The following is a 21,198-nucleotide window of genomic DNA, read 5'->3' on the forward strand; positions in this document are numbered from 1 at the left end:
ATTTTAGACCTTCTTCAGAATACTGTATATACTATGGGCATCATGGTGCTGATCCAGAATCCTTACATTATTATTTATTACTAGAGCTACAATAATAAAGCAAAGAGGAGGGGGAAGTAATAAATATGAAATAATGTCATTATGAAGATTCCATTTGTTTCACTATCCACTCTGTGCAGGGCAAAGCTTATTACATTTTTAAACTGCAGAGATACAATAATTTTACTGCTGTAAAATCCAAATTTTGTCTTATTTAAAATATAAATCTAATATAATCTGCTTCTTAATGTATGTTCTTTAAAATACAGCGTGTGTTTTTAATATATTATAATTATAATAATGCATAATTATGTGGAAGTGCATATTAGATCGTTTTTTAGTGAAATATAATCCCTCCAGAAAGGCCGGAAAAGCCCGGAAACTTACTTTAAAACTAAATATGTTCTAAATACTTTAAAACTAAATATGTTCTAAATACTTTAAAACTAAATATGTTCCCTAAAACGGTGACAGAGCTACAAACCCATGACAGCCTTACACCGGTAGCCAGCAGCTATGACCAGCACTACTTGTGCAGTTAATAAAAGGACAGGTAATGTTTGTCGCGCTGTTGCGCACACAGCACACTGGTTTGTTTCAGTTCGTCAGTTGCAACAAGACAGCCTACCAACGTGTACATAATAAGCTAATACTCCTGGGTGCTACACAATACAGTGTGCGCTGTACACCTACTTACTAGTTTTGTCGCATCAGTCTGTGTCTCTGAGTTAACTTGTGTTTCTCCTACAGCTCTGGACCGCAACAAATGCGCGTGCTCTTTGTGAACTCGTTCCCGGCTCGTAACCAGCGCGTTCTGCCGACAAGGGCGATCATTGGTTAATAGTGATCATGTGACTGATGCAAGCAAGATTGTATTTAGCAAAACTGTGATTAATAGTTAAATATTATTGTTGAGGGGCACAGACAGGACTCCGCACTCACACACACATTAAAAAATAATAAATTTTTTTTTTTAAAAAGTTGCCTCAACAAAAGGGCACTTTTGGCACCCATCAGGAAAGGGGCGGGTGCTCAAGCCCCTCTAGCCCCCCCCCCCCCCCCCCCCCTCTGCATGTGCCTGCTAGTGACTTGGACAAGATGACAAACAGAATCTCATGCTTAGATGCTGTCTGGTCTTCATGAGTGTCATTGTATGTGTATATGCATGTAGGGTTAGTATGGTTAAGACATTTTCTGTTTGTGTGGGTTTTTATGTACCTCTCTCATCAAGTTTTCATTATTCTCATCACCGCATAAACAACACACATCTCTCTGTTTTTGAACTCTCCTTTCTTAAAAACAGAAAGTGGGATTGCAGTTGTTTCAGGCTGAGAAACACCAAACACTCCCCAGTTCGAGACCACTTCACTCACATACTTTCACACCTCTCTGTGGCTCACCATGATGTCAAACACAATCACGTGCCTTTCGCCAAAACAAAAAACGTGATACTGATGTTACAAAGGTCTCACACACATGAATCAGGATGCAGAAAAGCTGTTGCCCATCTGAGGTGTGAGGAAGAAACTGAACTCACGGATAGCTGCATGCTCGAGTTATCATAGCTCTGTTTCCCTCCCTCTAATGCGTTCTCAACCGGCTTCTGCTCTGAAAATGTGTACCTTGCTCATCAGCTTAAAAGTGACTGCATACAAAACAACAATCAGACTCACTCAAACAGACCACGTCTGGCCCGCACACACAAAATAGACACCAACAAGAGCTCTGACAAGTGCTGGTTTCTCCAGCGTTGAGTGCTGGAGAAACCAGCACTCAACGCCCTCAGCGGCGGAGAAAAACCTTCCTTTCGATGGGAAACCTGCTTAACCCTCCTTAAAAATTAAAAAAAAAAAAAAGACACTAGTGCCATCCAACCCAAGGAGAGTTCAGACACAAACTCTCCAGCCTGGCGATAAAGTTAAGCACCAGGGCTTTCATCAGGCATCCCAGATGCTGGCTGCTAGCAGACTTCGGCAGCGTCATCTCCCTCCTCCTCGGTGGACGCAATGTGTTGGGATCTGGCTCAAAGGACCAAATAAATGTTGAGTCTGCGCTTCCACAGATCCCGCTAGTTTAGAGACTTATTCCTCATGAAGAACAAAAACAAGCCAGAACATCTTCAACCGGTCTTTTACTCTCTAGCAAGGGAAGGCTGATCGGAACCAGGCTGTGGAGCTTAACGCTCCTCACCTGTCACCAGCCCAACTCCTTCAAAGAGCAGCCCTCCTCGTAGTGTGTGTGTGTGCATGCATGTGAGAATGTGTGTGTGTGTATGCGTGTTCTCCTGCTCCCCAAAAGGATCATAAAAGCAGGAAGCTTACAACACAAGAAACAGATCTTTCAGATAGGATGTATCTACAATAAAACCTCCCCCAGCACCAGTGGCTGGAGAGGTGGTCAGAGACAAAGGAATGTCTTTGATCACACAGTTTGAAACAATGTAGAGATGGTAAGCATAAAAATGACAACATTTAACAATTCACTTTAACATACACCATCACCACTTTTCACCACTAATGACATAATTGTCATCCACAGTGTAGAGTGTTTTCAGCAAACAGCAGAGAGGTACTGCTTAAAAATGTCTGGTGAACATAGTTCATATCATAAGTAAAATTTACTCAGGGCCAGATGAAGACCAGAAACAGAGCTAAAAGACATTTATCACATGGGATTAAATACAGCTTCAGATGAATGCTCCTTTTTTTACTTCAGATACTTTGTAGCCAAAGTCTGTATAAAGACCAAAAACAAGTGCTGACTGTGATCCAAACAAAAAAGAATCTTTGGTGTGCAACATTTACATCTATATGGCCTTAATAAGGAAGATATTTACCTTTGTATTCTGCTTATATACCCAACTAGGGTTGGATAAGCACGCTAACATATTTGGTTGGTGGCCAACAGCGTATTTTTAAAACATAGTACAGATTGTAAAAAAAGAAAAATCAGCTTTACTGTCATAATTTGAATTTTTAGGTACATGGCTCCACAGCTCGAGAGATTAATCTGTGGTTTGGCCTGAGGGGGATGATCCAGGAGGGAGGTGTGCTTTCACTCTGGAGGGGAAATGGTATCAACGTCCTGAAAATTGCCCCTGAATCCGCCATTAAGTTTATGGCCTACGAACAGGTCAGTGGACAAACAGTGAGAAAGTGGAACTATGTCTTCTGTTCTCTTAAGTGTTTACTTAACTCGTGGTAGAAAAAGTAGTAACTGTATATTAGTTTACAGTGGGGAAAAAACAATAGTCCACTCTGTGTCCTTCTGAAATCTTTTATTGCTTGTGGTTTCCCCTCCTCCTGCTCCTCACTCTTCCTACTCCAGATCAAGTGGCTGATCCGAGGTAATAAAGAGGGGGGCAGTTTAAGGGTACAAGAGAGGTTCATTGCTGGGTCGCTTGCAGGAGCTACTGCCCAAACTATCATCTATCCCATGGAGGTGAGTTTAAAATTTGTGTCAGTCATTTCCTCTTGAAGATATGTTTCTTTTAGATAGATAGATAGATAGATAGATAGATAGATAGATAGATAGATAGATAGATAGATAGATAGATAGATAGATAGATAGATAGATAGATAGATAGATAGATAGATAGATAGATAGATAGATAGATAGATAGATAGATGTTCAATGTTCCAAACATGAGCTCAGTAATGAGTAGCTCCACTATTATTGTTGATCACTTCAAAAATTCCTTGCGGCATGCTTGATGGAAGCTTTTCCATGAGGTGAGTGGGAACATTTCTTCAAGTGGTAAAGACGGCCATCTGAAAGGAATCTACTGTCTGGATCTGTTGTCCATTTTTGTAAACTTCCCTTGCCATCCATCCCCAAAGGTTCTCAGTTGGATTTAGATCAGGGGAACACGCAGGATGGTCCAAAAGAGTGATGTTATTCTTCTGGAAGAAGTCCCTTGTCCTGCGGGCATTGTGTACTGTAGCATTGTAGCACCCCACACCATTATGGCACCCCCTCCACTGTGGAGCGTGGAGAATATCTCAGGTGGGATCTGCTTGTTAAGCCAGTAACATTGGAAACCATCAGGACCATCAAGGTCACATTTTTTCTCATCACAGAATAAAACCTTCTTCCCCCACCCCACCCGACACACAGTCACACACACCAAACATATTAAAGATTGTAACTTAACATATTTTATTGTGAAAACTGTTGTTGAATTTTAAATTGAGAATAGCAGACAAATCAACAATACAGCTCCTCCAGTAATGGCTAATTAATATTGTACTGAACACAGCCCAAAAGATTGAGTAAACCACATCAGTGTCTACTGTCTGTTTACTATCATAGCCAAGTGGCTAACAAAGGCAACCAGAAGTTTTCCCAATACCTACTAATGAATGTTATCTTGTTTCAGGATACATAATACCTGCCATTATCCAAAGACACATCTGCTTACCCGTGTCTTTTGTTCGTTTCTCCTCTTCTTTTCTTTTTTTTTCTAAACTGAGGACCTGATGGCTCTGACCTTTTCTTGTCAATCTTCCATCAGTAATTTTGCACTCCAGTATCAACAACCAAACCCCACAACATACACTAATAGACACCTTATGCACAGATTCAGGTTCTATAGGTTGTTTTTTGTTTTTTTTGGATTCCACACAACCCAGGAAAAAGAATTCATACATAGTGGGCTTGGATTGACAATATTACGAATGATTATTATTATTATTTTTTAAAATATTTATTTATTTTTATTTTGTGAGCTTGTTATTAGATGCTGCTCCAGCCAGCCAGAGAATCACTTGCTGTCCTACCCCTCGCCTCCATTTACGAGGTGCCCTTACTCCTTGCAAATGGGCAATAGAAAACCATTCGGTGCCTATGCAATCCCCAAAATTTGCTGGCATGATGTCGGGGCAGCGTGAGTGCAAGCAACTTTTTTTTCCCCCCAATGCCATGATGCAACCCCCACCACAATGCTGCCCTGGGCAGCTGCCCATGTTGCCCATATCTAAAACCGCCTCTGGTCCCATGTTTGGTGCTCTGTTGCAAAGTCCAAAGGGTCAGTTCTGTGGGTATTTAAGGAGGCCTTTGAAGATGTTTTTTGTTTTTGAAGCCCTTCAGTCTCAGATTCCTGATGTACTATCAAGTGCTATCAACATTAATGTTTCCTTTGAGCTTCAGTTTAGTCACAGGAGAGTTTCACACGATCCTCTGGCCCTGTCTTAGGGATAGGCATGAAGCCTCTTTCAGGGTCAATTAAAGGTTGTAGTCCATCCAAATTTGACAGTTTAGGGCATTACATGAATTTGGAGTAATGGTGCTGCAGGGGCACATGTGTGGGCTTACTCAGTTTATTTCCATTTTTAATATACCAAAAATCGTTCAAACTTTTTCTTTAATCTGTTCTCCCAAATTCTTAAACATCTTAACATCGAGCTTAACAGGGCTTCAGCCTATCATGCTCAAAGTCAGGGGAGCTTCGGGGTGTTTCCATCAAACACGGAACTCCCACTTAATGCAATCAAATGGGGGAGACTGCGAGGAGGGTTTGCCATGGTTGATCCTGGCTAATGGAGAGAGCACACATTTAGCCCTTATAAATTATTGTTTGGACATAAGTAGTTAAGAGGAGTCAAACCCTCTTAAAGGTGGTAGTGGTGGCTAGCTCTGTATTTTGTTTGCAGCTGGAGAGGCATGGCATAGGAAATCTGGCTTCTGCTCAGAGTAAGAAGAAAAATGTTTGGTAAAAGACGTTTCACCTCTTATTTAAGAGGCTTCTTTAGTTAAACTGAAGAAATGCTACCGTAAAGTACAACTGTATCAGTGGAAGAATTAGAAAATAGGTGTTTAAAGAAACCATAGACCAGTTCTACCTTCTTTGACTCATTGAAGAAGAACCTCTTGCTACTGTTTCTACTTACTCCTGTGTTAATTTTGGATTTGTATGCGTTTTTTTCTTCTATTCCCTATGCTGGATAGGTGCTGAAAACTCGCCTTACATTAAGGAAGACCGGACAGTACTCAGGTATGGCTGACTGTGCCAGACAGATTCTGAAGACTGAGGGTATCCGAGCATTCTACAGAGGATACCTGCCCAATACAATGGGCATCATTCCATATGCTGGCATTGACTTGGCTGTGTATGAGGTATGTACTCCAGGCTTTTTTTTTAACAACATGGCGGCGCGTGCACACGCAGCGGCTTCTCTCTCTCCCAAACAAACTACTTTTTCGTGTTTTTCGTCCTGTAAGTTGCAGTGTTTTTGTAAGTCTTTGTCGCGTCTATCTGTGTGCAAGCGAGGATATGCCCGAACACTTCTTCTCGACATCGGCAGAAACAAACTTTTTAAGTTAAACTCTGTGGACATCGAGAAGCTGAAAGATCTGGGTCTGCTCCGAAGGCCTACTCAATCACCGACCCCCACTCCTGCACTTCGCCCACAATGGATGCGCCTCAAGCGGTGTGAGAGGAAGCAGAAGAGGGGTAAGCGCGGTGGCATCCGAGCTAGGCTAGCGGCTAGCCCACACAAACCCGCCATCCCCTCTATCGTTCTGGCCAACGTACGCTCGCTAGAATATAAACTGGACGACATCCGACTGCTACGTTCATCTCAAAGGAACGTAAAGGACTGCTGTGCTTTTGTGTTCACGGAAACATGGCTTAGCGACAGTGTCCCGGACCGCGCCATTCAGCTCGACCAGCTAACATGCTACCGTGCTGACAGAGTCATCGTCGCGGGAGGTAAGACCCGCGGGGGAGGACTTTGTGTTTACATCAATGATGCCTGGTGTCGCGATGCTGCTGCGGTCTGCAAACACTGCTCACCAGTGCTGGAGTTTATGGTTATTAAGTGCCGGCCATTCTATCTACCGAGGGAATATACAGCCATACTACTGTGCGCTGTGTACATCCCTCCCTCCTCCAATGTCAACAACAGGAGTGAGGCACTGAATGAACTGTACCAGCACATCAGTGAGCAACAGACAGCCCATCCTGATGCTTTTCTCATCCTGGCTGGGGATTTCAATCATGCAGACTTAAAGTGCGTGTTTCCAAAAATACAACAACACATAGACTTTCCAACAAGGGGAAATAACACACTGGACTTTGTTTACACCACCCAGAGAGGAGCCTACAAAGCTTTTCCCCTCCCCCACCTCGGCGCCTCAGACCATATCACTGTCATGCTAATGCCTGCTTACAGACCGCTCGTTAAAACCACCAAACCGGTTCGTAAGCGGATACAAGTGTGGCCAGAAGGGTCTTCAGAGGCTTTACAGGACTGCTTTAACACCACAGACTGGGACATGTTTAAGCAGGCTGCCACCTATAACAACACCACTGACCTCCAGGAGTACGCAGAGACTGTTACTGCCTACATCAACAAGTGTATTGAGGATGTAACAGTCACGAAAACCATAACTGTCCGGGCAAATTAAAAACCATGGATGACAGGAGAGGTCTACAGGCTGCTGAAAGCTCGGAATGTTGCCTTCAGAGATGGAGACGAGGCGAGCCTGAGGACAGCTAGGGCCAACCTTTCCCGTGGCATCAGAGAGGCTAAGAGACAGTACTCCAGGAAAATATCTCATCACTTCAAAGACAGCAGAGACTCACGGAGCCTGTGGCGGGGCATTCAGACCATCACAGATTACAAGCCCCCACCACAGACCTGTGATAGCACTATCCCCCTGCTGAACGAGCTGAATACTTTCTTTGCTCGCTTTGAAGTCCAAAACAACACCACTGCACAGAAGACCCCACCCCCTCCTGGTGACCAGGTGATGACTCTGTCCCTGGACAGCGTGAGGAGATCCCTCAGCAGGATCAATGCACGAAAAGCTCCGGGTCCTGACAACATTCCTGGTCGTGTACTGAGAGACTGTGCAGTGGAACTCACTGATGTCTTCACAGACATCTTCAACATATCACTCATCCAGGCTGTCGTCCCCACATGTTTTAAAGCCACCACAATCATTCCGGTTCCAAAAAAGTCATCTCCCTCCTGCTTTAATGACTACCGTCCTGTTGCACTTACTCCCATCCTGATGAAGTGCTTCGAACGACTAGTCATGAAACACATCAAGACTGTCCTGCCCCCCTCCCTGGATCCCTTCCAGTTTGCGTATCGGCCCAACCGCTCAACCGATGATGCCATCTCCACTGCACTCCACTCAGCACTCACACACCTGGACAAAAAAGACTCATATGTTCGAATGCTGTTCATAGATTTCAGTTCAGCATTCAACACTATAATCCCCCAACAGCTCACTCAAAAACTGGTCCAGCTGGGGCTCAACTATGGGCAGAAATCTGTGCCATCAGAAACTGAATTTGAATAAGTTAAATTTGAATTTGAATTGCTCAGATTGAATCTGAATTGTAACTTGAATAAATGCTTTTGAAAACTGAATTTGAATTAGTCTAATTTAAAATTGAATTTATGGTTTGAAAATGATCATCACTAAATTGAAATTGAATTTTATATTTTGAAAATGAATTGATTTGCTTTGAAACTGCATTTTATCCTTTAAAAATTCAGCTCTCGAATACTTTCAGTTTCACTTCTCACCATTCAGTTTCAGTTCTACAATTCAATTTCAGTTCCAAAATTCAGTTTTTTGGAACTTACATCCGGTTCCGGTTCAAGCGCAGATTAATAGAACTACGTTTTACTAGCGGACCGAAAGTGTTACTGACGGGAATCTACAGCGTCTTGAGCTGAATTAAGACTTCAGAAGTCATTCGTCATGTCGAATGACCAGCGGATAAACTCTCAGGTTGGTAATAAATGTATTACATGTATAAGAACAAGCGTCATGTTAACAAATGATAGCCGTACGGTAACTTTTATGCTTATTGTAGCTGCTAGCTAAAAACGCTAATTTAGCGTAGTTTGCCCTGAATTCAGCTTTGACAACAAATATGATCGACTGTTTCTAGTAGAATTCCAAAGTTGTCATCTTGGACCCTCTCAGAGTACCCCCTCTGTATGCTTGCAGAGACCCCTACAGTAGGGAAACATGCAAAACGGTGTCCAAACCTTTGTATTTTAGCTTTATGTCTTACACAGCATCCCAACTCTTTAGCTAACTTAATAACTTTAGCTAAAGTGAATAGTTAGTCTAATTCATTAGTGCAGCATTACTGGATCACCTCTGTTTGAAGTGATATAATATGATATACAACTATCACTGAAACAGCAAACTTTGTAAATAAGCAAACAACACTTCTCATTCTCTAAACGTTTGGCCACAGCACTACTCTGCCTGGTTTACACTCAATGTCATTTACCCTTACCTGAATACTGTATATTGTATATTGTATAGCTTTCTTGTTAATTTGTATTGTATTTATTTAAATTTTTACTTTTTAATTATTTTATTTGCATTTTTTAATCACTCTCTTATATTTAAATGTTCATTGCTATTTCATCTAGGGTTTGAGAGTAACGAAATTTCTATTCTCTGTATGTCCTGTACATGTGGCAGAATTGACAAATAAAGTTGACTTTGACTTTGACTTTGACTACTGCTTTCTGTACACTCTCTGTGTATAAAGAGTTACTTCAGATCAGAAGCATTAGCATGTTTGTTCCTTTCATGGGCCAGCTGAGTCTCGCCATGTGTGGTTATGGCACCGCCTCTGGGCAGATTCCTCATCAGCTCACCGCACCTGTTCGTGATTTGAAGCAATCAGCCAGTGGTATTTAAAGCCAGCATTGTCAACTGTCCTTACCCGGTTCTTCTGCTAACCTCTGTTAGTACAGGCCACCTCAGTTGTCTATGTTTTGCTGTTTCCATGCATTGCTAACCTGTGTTCTCCTTCTGCTCCTAATATTTTCCATTTGATCTCTCATACTCACCACTTGCATTTGGATTCCACACCTGAACACTGTACTCCCACGCACGCATAATGTAGATATAACAGGTGGTCATTTGAGTTATTGTTGTCTTCTGATCTACTCATTCTTGTTTGACTTCTGGCAGACAGATTGTATTTTTGCCCAGAGAAGTAACACTTACTCACTTAACTTCTCTGTAAACCCTAGAGATTTTTGTGCAGAAAACTCCCAGTAGATTCTAAAGAAACCCACCCCATACCATCTTGCACTAACAACCATGCCACATTCAGTACTTAATTCCCCATTCTGCCCCATCCTGAATTTCAACAGGTCATCTTGACCATGTGTTCCTGACATATTTGGCTGATTACATATTTGCATTATTGAGCAGCTAAACAGACTATCTAACAAAGTGGTTGTCAGTGTATGCGTTTCAGTTCATTTCTTTCCCCTTCCTTTTTCTCTTCCTCTTTCTTTTAACTTTTAACTGCTCTCCTCTATTAGTGTCTTAACATTTTTCACTGCTCATGCTTTAAGACCCTGAAGAATGCCTGGCTCCAGAGGTACTGTGTCAACTCAGCAGACCCAGGAGTTTTGGTCCTGCTGGGCTGTGGTACTGTCTCCAGCACCTGTGGCCAGCTAGCGTCATATCCCCTCGCTCTCATCCGGACTCGCATGCAGGCACAGGGTGCGATATGATGTAAATGATAGATTGTAGGCAGTTGTAGGCCTACAAAACATTGGAACAATTTAGCAATAAGTCTGTCCATATATTACTCTCTGTAGCTTACATTGTTCTCATTTTTACTTTCAGCCATTACTGAGGGTAAACCCAAGCTGACCATGGTGGGTCAGTTCAAATACATCATATCTCATGAAGGTGTGCCAGGTCTGTACCGAGGCATCACGCCCAACTTCCTCAAAGTTATTCCTGCTGTCAGCATCTCCTATGTGGTCTACGAGCACATGAAGAAGGTCCTTGGAGTGGTTTACTAGACTGATGCGACAAACACAACTGTGGAGGCAGAAACACATTTGTTAGAAGAAGCAGAAGTGGAGAATTAAGCTTCTCGGGCCTCTGAAGAGAGAAGATGAAGGATCAGTGCACCGATGCCATAAAACATTTGTGGACACCATCAACTTCCAACCTTTTTAAAGTGCAGGTACTAGGTCAGCAGGATAAATTTATTGATCTAGGAGAGGAGAATGAGGCTAATGATGCCCACTCTAACAGTATTATGTTATGCTTGAGGAATCATCAAAAAGTTCTTAGGAATGAAAATTCTTACCCTATTCTTTTCACCCTTATCCAGATGGACTCACTTGCGGCTGCTATTTTTTGTGTTTTCCTTCTCCATCCAGTGTCTCAGCACATTCCAGTAGAACTCCACGTTTACATTGTCATAAATTTATAGTGCACAGTACATGTCACAAAAAAGGACAAGGATTCTCCTGATCTTGTTTCTCACTTTTTTCCATGGCCCTTTTTCCAGAATGTTTGGATAACGTCTCACACAAGCAAGAGTTGAATCTCAGACTTTTTGTCCTGTAAGCAACATTTTGGGTTGGTTTAAAGGTATCAATATGTAGTATATCAATATCTGATAATGATTTAGGAAAGGTCACAAAAAATACTGCAAAATACATGAGATTCCAACAGCGGGTTATCAGATTTCAAAAAGGAGGACTTCTCAGAATTTTGTCGAAACAAACATGAGGTAAACAGCTGGGTTTGCTTGTTCAAGTTATAAAATAATATAGAAGCAGTGTGTGCATGTGAGCTGCAGCATGACTTAGCTGTGCATTGCTGTAAACCTTTGAAACCTTTAACTGTTTTGCTGCTAGCTGTTGCTGGAAACTACATTGAAATAAATGGAGAAGATGGATTTCTTGCATGTAGTGAAAATGTGGATGTGAACACAAAACTTGGTTTGATATGAAGAGTTTATGCTCCATTTTTTTTCAACAGTGTTCCTTCCTGCAAGTTTCCAAAAGGAACAGGATGAGAAAAAAAAATCTTAGCTTAAACAAACCTAGCTGTAATCTTAAAAGGACTATAGGCCATCTCCTGACCTATGACAGACGGGATATGCTTCAAAATAGAAAACCTATGAAATGTCTGAACTTAGGAAATGTACCATTTTAAGAAAATATTAGCTTATTTTAAATTTAATATAAGCAACACATCTCAAAAGATTTGGGTGGGGACAATGAAAGGCTAAAAATGTAAGTGGTACTAAAAAGTAATAGCTTGACAAACTAGCCACAGGTCTGCAACATGACTTTTAAAAAATATAAAATATAAATAATATAAAAAATAAAGCAATGTTGGGAAGAGGTTCACCAGTCTGCAAAAACACTATGACTACAAATTGATGATTTCATGGAAACCTTTTGTTGCAGGACATACAATGACTTGAAATACAGTATCTTGTCATCTACAGTACATAATAACATCAGAAGAGTCTAGAAATCTCGAGAAATCTCTGTATACAAGGAACAAGACCAAAAATCTATATTGAATGCTTGTGATATTCAGGCCTATAAAAACCAAACAAAAACTGATTCTGTAATGGAAAACTGATAGGGGTTCGGGAGTGCTTTCAGAAATGATTGTCTGTGAAGACCGTCTGTTGTGCAGATTAAAATGTTGTCATATAAAGAAGCCCCCATATATGAGCATCATCTTCTGGACCAAATTCATTTAAAATGGACTAAATAGACTGACAAACCAGAAAACCATTCTGTAGTCAGACAAATCAAAATCTGAAATTCTTTTTGAAAAACATGGAGAATGCATCCTCCAGACCAAAGAGGAGATGGATCATACAGATTGTTATCAGCACACATGTCAAAAGCATGCATGTCTGATAGCATGGAGGTATATTAGCACCTGTGGAATTGATAGGTTCCACATCTGGAAAGGCATCATCAATTGCAAAAGGTATATAAAGGCAGTGTTGGGGAGTAACGGAATACATGTACTGGCGTTACTTAATTAAAATACAAAATATGAGTAACTGTATTCCGTTACAGTTACAGTTTAAAAAGGTGATATTCAGAATACAGTTACTTTGTTGAAATAAATGGATTACACTGCAGTATTTTCCTGTTTCATATGTTCGCCTATGCTCTAACACCGGTGGAAACCCAAACAAAACAGGCATTAAGAGGCTCTAATGCCTGTGTCTCAATCTTGCGGCCCATGTTACCTCTGCTTGCGGCCCGCATAATGACGTGAAGAAATAGTTTTTCTAATTATTGTTCAAAAAATGATTTAATATGAAGTCAATAGGCAGTGTTACAGGCATATCTCTAAAGAATGTAGCCTCATGGGCAGTGTAGCCCAGTTGTAAGTAAGCTATTAAGACTCGACTGTACACTGTGTTTGTGTTTTCCTCCAAAACAATAAGCAGCCTTTCAACGCCTCTCTCTGTCTCTCACTAGCAAAGTTGACCCAGACAACAAAGTAAAGCTAGTTTTCGGCTACGAACCCGACGTATTAGCCAGAGGTCCCTGTTTTATATACACACAAAATAGTTTTCTATACACGATCGCTGCAAAAGTGCAGCCTTACCTAATGTCCACCCTACTGTTACTCATTTATATTAAGGTGTAAACCTCTAGTTGGTAGTGGTATGGCGAATAACCTTCAGTAAAAGTAATAAATCACACAGCAATAGTACATTCATGTAGTTGTAAAAAGCATGATAATATATTAAGTAATCCAAAGTATTCAGAATACGTTACTCTCACTGAGTAACATAACGGAATACGTTACAAAATACATTTTGGGGCATGTAATCTGTAATCTGTAGTGGAATACATTTTAAAAGTTGCATTTTTAAGTCCAGCAACTTCTTCCATCAGTTCCCAGATCTGTCCCAACATTTGAGATGTGTTCTGACATCAAATTTAAAATTAGCTAATATTTTTCTTAATATGGTGCATTTTCTCAGTTATAACATTTAATGTTTTCAATTTCTGTTTTGAATAAATAGGTTTTCTATATGTGAATAAAAATGGGTTCATTAATTTTGAAAATCCTTGCATTCTGATTTATTAACAATTTCCAGCATCCCAACTTTTTTGGAATTAGGGTTTTTTAAGACATATCAGATTAATCAAAAAAACAGTATATCTTTACAGTCATGATTCAGAGTCTTGATGTCTGACTGTGATGCATTCTAACCGTAACCTTGGACCTCAGTGATTGGCTGGTATAGTGTTGAATATTACGAGGTTAAGTCCTGCAAGTTGTGTTAGGTGTGCCTTTCTTCCAGGACATCCCCATCTTTACTGTCACAAGTTAGGTTTGTTTCAGGAATCCTCCACCTCAGTCATCTGGCTGTAAGACTTTGCTATTGTTATTGCCCCACAGCCAACAAGCTGGTTAAGAAAACTAATTGTTCCCTCAGTAAGGGCATCTTTGGGTGGTTATTTGGATTTTTTGGCTAGGTTTTGTTAAGTGTATCCAGCCAACGGTTACATTTTTTTCTGTCAGGGTTTTGTGAGTTGAATAAAGTAAAACCACTGTGGTTTATAACCTGATCATATCAAAGAATTACCTGCATACTGCACTAAGAAGCAGGGTTAGTGGCTATTACACACTGAAGTGCTGCTTCCGCTCCTGATTGACCCTGTTTGTCCATTAGCCTGTGGTTAATAGCCAGAAGACGGGCTCACCTGGGTACCTAGGGCTAAGCAGAAGTGAGAAGTGAAATGAGGCTCCTAGTTTATGTATTTATTACTTCTAGACTGGACTACTGCTATTCTTTCTTATCGGGATGATCTAAAAGCTTTAAAATTTATATTGTCTTCTCTTTATTTGCTTCCTGGTAAATTTAGACTCAAATTTTAAATCCTTCTTGTCACATACAGGTCCCTGAGGTATCAGGGCCTGCTGACTGTGCTTCACATGAGGCTGAAAACTAAAGGAGACAGAGCTTTTGCAACAGTGACCCCCAGACTTTGGAACTTTCTCCTTCTGAGCTTGAGATCTGTGGATCTTGTGGTCTCTTTTATAAAAACACCCAAAAAGTCATCTTTTTTCACTTGCTTTTTGTTAACTTTTGTTTTTATCTTCTAGCATTTTAGTGTGAAACAATTAGAGATGCTTATCTTGAAATGTGCTATACAAATAAAACTTTACTTGCTCTCAACCATGTTATGTATTCACCATTAGTTACCACAGTGGTATAGCTAAGAGAGCCACTGTCGTGAAACAGAAAATGCAGATTTTAAGCTTGACGCAGCTCACTGAGATATGAATATCACGTTGTAGTACACATCTGTTTTTGTACTCAACCATATTATTGACTCAAGTGGTAAAACAGGGATAGCTCAGTAGGTAGAGTGGTGGCCCCATGATCGGAAGGTTCGATTCCCCTGAACAGCTACCCTGAGGTACCCCTGGGCAAGGTACCGTCCCTACACACTGCTCCCCGGGCGCCCAGTGGCTGCCCACTGCTTCACTGAGTGAATGGGTTAAATGCAGAGAGGGATTTTCCCCACGGGGACCAATAAAGTACACTTTCTAAAGTACACTTTCTAAAACAAGTTTGTTTCCACTATTAGGGAGAACAGTTTTCTTACATATTTTGCAATGTACTGGGCTTTGTTGGTTATTGAACTACTTAATTCAGATTTCTTTGTATAGCACCAAATCATAACAACAGTTCCCTTAAGACACTTTATATTACATGGTAAAGACCCTACAATAACAGAGAGGAAACCCCAACAATCAAATGACCTAATGACAATGGCCTTAAGAACATCACCTTCACTAAAGCTGTTTCTGTGTTGTGATGAGTTCTTAAACCTGACTGAAATTCTTCAAATAAGCCATTCCTCTACAGATCATCAGTTAACACTTTTACAACTACTCTTTCCAGATTTTTTTAGATAAAAGGAAGGCTGGAGATTGGCCTATAATTAGCTAAGATAGCTGTGTCAAGTGAGTTTTTTAAGTAATGGTTTATTTACTGTTATCTTAAAGGCCTAGCTCACTTTTATGTACATAATCATCATCGTAAGCAGACAGTGGCTCTAATTCTACATAAAAGTTGTCCCAACAAAATCCTGATATAACAAGGCCCACCCATTGACTTAGGGGCCAACTCAGACATGGGTGTTTGCTTACCTTCCTATTTGCATGTCTCCAGTTTTCTAGACTCCAGGACCAGAAGGAGCGCCCTCACTTTGAAATATATCCTTTTACGCTCTTCATTCCCTTAGACAGTTATCTATTTTTATGATTTAAGAGATGGAAGAATAAGCAGTGTTGGTTTTATGTTTAGAGGTAAGTTCCCTTGTTTGATCATTTAGACTTTGCTGAAACAGTACACTCAGTACACTGTGCTCCCCACATTTGGGAAAAGGTAAGTCAGAAATATGAAAAGTAGTCTGGTGCACTGTGCACTGTGCAAAAGCTTGCAGGAGGCGTCATCTGGAATTATAGGCTGATTTAAACAGCAGGAATGTCTTAAAGACATAAAGACCTGGATGGCTGCTAACTTTCTGCTTCTTAATTCAGATTAAACTGAGGTTATTGTACTCGGCCCTGAAAAGCTTAGAAATATGGTATCTAACCAGATTCTTACTCTGGATGGCATTACCTTGGCCTCCAGTAACGCTGTGAAGAACCTTGGAGTCATTTTTAACCAGGATATGTCCTTCAATGCAAATATTAAACAAATATGTAAGACTGCTTTCTTCCATTTGCGCAACATCTCTAAAATGAGAAATATCCTGTCTCAGAGTGATGCCGAAAAACTAGTTCATGCATTTATTACTTCCAGGCTGGACTAATGTAATTCATTATTATCATGAAGTCCTAAAAACTCACTGAAAAGCCTTCAGCTAATCCAAAATGCTGCAGCAAGAGTACTGACAGGGACTAGAAAGAGAGAGCAGATTTTTCTTGTATTGGCTTCCCTTCACTGGTTCCTGTTAAATCCAGAATTGAATTCAAAATCCTGTTCCTAACATACAAGGTCTTAAATAATCAGGCCCCATCTTATCTTAATGACCTTATAGTACCATATCACCCTATTAGAGCACTTCGCTCTCGCTCTGCAGGCCTACTTGTTGTTCCTAGAGTATTTAAAAGTAGAATGGGAGGCAGAGCCTTCAGTTTTCAGGCCCCTCTTCTGTGGAACCAGCTTCCAGTTTGGATTCAGGAGATAGACACTATCTCTACTTTCAAGATTAGGCTTAAAACTTTCCTTTTTGCTAAAGCATATAGTTAGGGCTGGATCAGGTGACCCTGAATCCTCCCTTAGTTATGTTAAGTGCTAAAGCGCCTTGAGGCGACTGATGTTGTGATTTGGCGCTGTATAAGTAAAATTAAAATTGAATTGAATCAGAAATCCTTACAAACCTAGTGTAAGTCACTGCTCGGTTCTTTGTTAATTTTAGCTTTGGCCCAATTCAAAGCTCTTTCTCTAAACTTACAACATAGACTTGGAATAATTTAAAGCATAATCTTTAAACAAATGAGCAAAGATGAATTCTTTATATTTTTCCAGCTCAACACTGAAGGACTCTGGATGTGGCATGGAGGGTTTTCGAGGTGTACTAGATGTAAATGGAGGTTTCCATTAGTAAGTGGGAACAGTTGCTGTTGTTGGGGGAAGCAAGTGCTTTGGTTAATGTTGGTGCATTGGCTCATACCTGTAATTTGTCAAATTTGCTGCTGATTATTTTGTTGCAATTCTATGAGTTGTCTTAAGGCCTGTTCATGGCTTCCCAGCATGATTTCTTACTGGGAGAGGGTCTCGTGTACAGTACCTACTGTCTCCCGAATTCATAGCAACCAGATAATTCAGTCAAGGTTGCCTAAATGCACTCAAATGCAGGACATATCAAGAAGTTTACTGCACTTTAATTCCTGTTTAAAGTTTTCGCAGCCGAGTTCAGAAATATTACCTTGGAATACTAATAGGCATGTATGGAACTGAAAGTCTTTGTAGAGAGGTTTCAGGTTCAATGAGCAGGTAGGTAAACCACTGAAACTGTGAGTGAGCGTACTTAAAGATATCTGTTGTGCATCCAGAGGATGCAGAATAGATCCCACTAAAAGAATATCAGGAGGATTCTGATCACTTTTCTGTCTTTTCACAGAATAGTGACAGGGTATTTTTTTCCAGCAAGTGGAATGAAAGTGGGCAAGACAGGTGGGAGGCAGGGCTTGGCCATGATTTTCATAAAGTCCCCAAACAGAGGAGAAAAGAGGTACATATAAGGCAGAATCAATAAATAAGCAAACTGTTAGTAGAATGGTTGTGAAGTGAAGTCATCCATCTTCACTGCTTCTACTCTATGGGGCTTCACTGTTACACCTGTGTCCCTGTCATTCACACACATGTATTCTGTCTTACTTCTCTGACTTCATTCCTCTTCTGTCCAGCACACAGCTCCACATTTTCGGCTCTCTTTCACCTGCTCTCTACTCCCATTACAGATCACAATGTCATCTGCAAAAATTATAGTCAGTGAAGTGGCTGACTTTATCTTTCTGTTTGTCCATCACCACTGAAAACAAGAAGAGGCTCAGGGCAGATCCCTGATCGAATCCCATCCGCAGCTTGAACCTATCTCTCACTCCTACTGCACACCTCACCATCATCTTGTCTTCAAGATATACATTCTGTACTACCCTCACATACTTCTGCCAATTCCTCAAGATCAGAACTGCTCGTTGATGCAATTTTCTCTTTCTTGACAGCCATACTGCTGCTCGCTGATCATCACCTCTCATCTTAACCCAGCTTCAACAGCTCTTTCCCATTGCTTAATGCTGTGGTTTATCAGCGCTCTCTCCCTGTAGGTAAAAGGTTCACTGCCCTCTCTCCTAGACATCTTGCCTTCATCATGCCTTCACTCACTTCCTCTTTTTTACTTCCAAAGTCGTCCTAGCTGCATTCTTCCGTGATACAACATTGCAATCTCCTATCTCTTACAAATTTTAGCATTGGTATAAGTTTTAGTCCATCTGCAGACACCTTCCTCCAAACTTATACTTAACCCTTATGACCTCCCTCTACTTGAAATATTTGTTCACCACAGCCTGTGCATCCTTTTCAAAAATCCAGTAATCATCTGTAGTGTGGGCATGTACATGTACCGTCTTATTAACACACTCTCTTCATTTGTTCACATTACCATCTCTATCCTGCACATCCTTTTCAGCTCTGCCTAGCTAACTTATAAGTCCTTTTAAGCTTGTCTCATATACAATTCACTATAATTTTTTTTTTTTTTTTGCTTTTGCCACCTCGCTTTGTTGTATGCCTACCCTCATAATACTCCCGTCTACTTTGTTCATCTCCTACTTTTTCTTTGCTAGCCTCTTGCTTTGAATACTTTCCTGTACCTCTTGATTCCATAATCAAATCTCCTTATCTTCTTTCCTCTGTTCAGGGGATACACCACGCACTGAAACATGCTGAAGATATTTTTTTCAAAAGTTTTCAAAATCAAAAGCAATCAAATCAAAAGTTTTTGGATTTTTCATTTCCCCAAAAAATACATTCAAAAATAACACAATTCATTGTGCTACAAACTGAACTAAGAGGACAGAAACAAAGTATTAATTCTGTCGTGCTAGTATTGATGTAATATGAATATCAGGGTTGTTATCAATACTATTTATTTTGGATAGCTCTGCCCACCTCTAACTGCCATGTTAAAATGTTCAGTTCTACAGCATTAATGGTCTAGTACAGAAAATGGTTGTGGGATCTGTGGTTAGTTTTTGCCTTAGTAAAGGCTATATGTGGTATGAATTTTTTTTAAACTCAGATTGGGTACTGTTAGTAAAGGGCTGTGGTGGTGGCGTGGTCCCTGGCTCAGGTGAAGTGGAGGGGTGGTGCAGTGAGCCCAAGGGGCAGTGCCAGGGAGGTTGGTGAACAGGGGCACAGAATCAACTTTTTGTCATGGTCCTGAGCCTGCCGACTCAGTGTTTTATGTTTCCTTATGCTTTTGTTCATTCCGAGTATGTATTCTGTTGTGATTTGCCATTTGTTAGGTTTCTGTTCTTTGCCTGCCTGCTCCCACTTTTCTGTGTTCCCTCCTTCTGTCCATGGTGTCACACTGTCTGCTTGTGAATCTGTCTGTTTAGTTCTGTCTTGTCTGGTTCTGTGTCTGTGAGTTTCCTGTTTTATTGTGAAGGTCTCCGTCTGATGTGAGTGTGAGTGTCAGTTTACTTTTCCCCTGTCCCGTCAGCTCTGATTTCTCCCAGCTGTGTTGCCCTCCTGTCTCTCATCCCGTGATTACTGGTGTGTGTATTTAAGCCCTGTGTGTTCTCCTGCCTGTTGCCGGTTCGCCTGTGTTATTCCGCGTCCCACGCATGGTGTCCTGGTCCTCATCTGCGTCTCTCTGCCTCTCATCCCTTTTGGTATCTTCTCAGGTTAGTTATTTCGTTTTCCCAGTTTAGGTTTCTTTAGTTTATTGTCCTCCCTCATTGCCTGTTTTGCCACCACTCCACTTTGTAAATAAACATCACTAGCATTATCATCCACTGCTTGCATTTTGGGTCCTTTCTCCCTCCAACACCACACGGCTCGCCTCGGCAGCCGTGACACTTTTGAGGTTTCTTGCTGATATATAGTGGAGCCGGCACCCAGAGAGGAGGAGGGTGTGCTGGAGACCAGCTGGAAAACTGGTGGATCGGGTGCCAATTATATAAACGTCACATGTGTGCTATTGTAATAAACACGCCTCAAAATGTGAACAACATACGTGTGTCAGGTCAATCTTTACAAGGGCATAACAGCCCTGAGACACATATGTGCAAACGTAGGCAGTTGTAGCAGATAGATTATGCTTCACTAAGTCAACTCACTGAACTGTTTATAGTGTTGGTGCTTTTTGAACTGTTTCTATACTGATTATCTGACCAATAATATAGCCTGCTGACTAAATGGGTCTGTGCATTACATCGATAAAGCTTATGAATGCAGTCTGGTAAGCTAATAACTTAACATATGGACAAATATACAACCTAGTTTCAACCTAAACAAAAACATTCTTTGCTACATCCATTATATTCATCCATTATAAGGGAAGAAGTCTGTAATACTCAATGAAGCTGGTTATAAACTAATTAAGTTAACCCAGGGTTTCCCCTGGGGGGCAACTGAACTAAAAATTGGGGGCAACTGCCCCTCCAGCTGCCCCCAATTATTATGTTCTTAAAATACTTGTAAAATCTAATTGTTTGTTTGTCCAAAAGCCTCTTATAACCTTCAAATTAAAATTTAATTCACCAAAATTATAATTATAATCTTAGGTCTCTGAAAAAATTTGTTACATGCCCATCCAGTCTGACTGAGTTGTGACATTC

General features: G+C 40.8%; 2 protein-coding genes across 3 annotated transcripts in view; one reads left to right on the forward strand and one right to left on the reverse strand.

Annotated features, from left to right (window-relative positions):
* The window catches only part of slc25a23b (solute carrier family 25 member 23b), a 47,385-nt gene extending 31,936 nt beyond the window's left edge, over window positions 1–15,449 (forward strand). The window contains exons 6-10 of the mRNA XM_004562874.2: window positions 3,019–3,171; window positions 3,367–3,480; window positions 5,986–6,153; window positions 10,389–10,539; window positions 10,666–15,449. Coding sequence (XP_004562931.1) covers window positions 3,019–3,171; window positions 3,367–3,480; window positions 5,986–6,153; window positions 10,389–10,539; window positions 10,666–10,847 — 768 coding nt within the window. The 3' untranslated portion in view covers window positions 10,848–15,449. The remainder of the gene's footprint in view (window positions 1–3,018; window positions 3,172–3,366; window positions 3,481–5,985; window positions 6,154–10,388; window positions 10,540–10,665) is intronic.
* The window catches only part of LOC143418327 (uncharacterized), a 28,189-nt gene that overhangs the window by 3,594 nt on the left and 3,397 nt on the right, over window positions 1–21,198 (reverse strand). The window lies entirely within an intron of this gene.

This window comes from Maylandia zebra, linkage group LG4 (genome assembly GCF_041146795.1).
Source record: "Maylandia zebra isolate NMK-2024a linkage group LG4, Mzebra_GT3a, whole genome shotgun sequence".
NCBI classification, from domain to species: domain Eukaryota; kingdom Metazoa; phylum Chordata; class Actinopteri; order Cichliformes; family Cichlidae; genus Maylandia; species Maylandia zebra.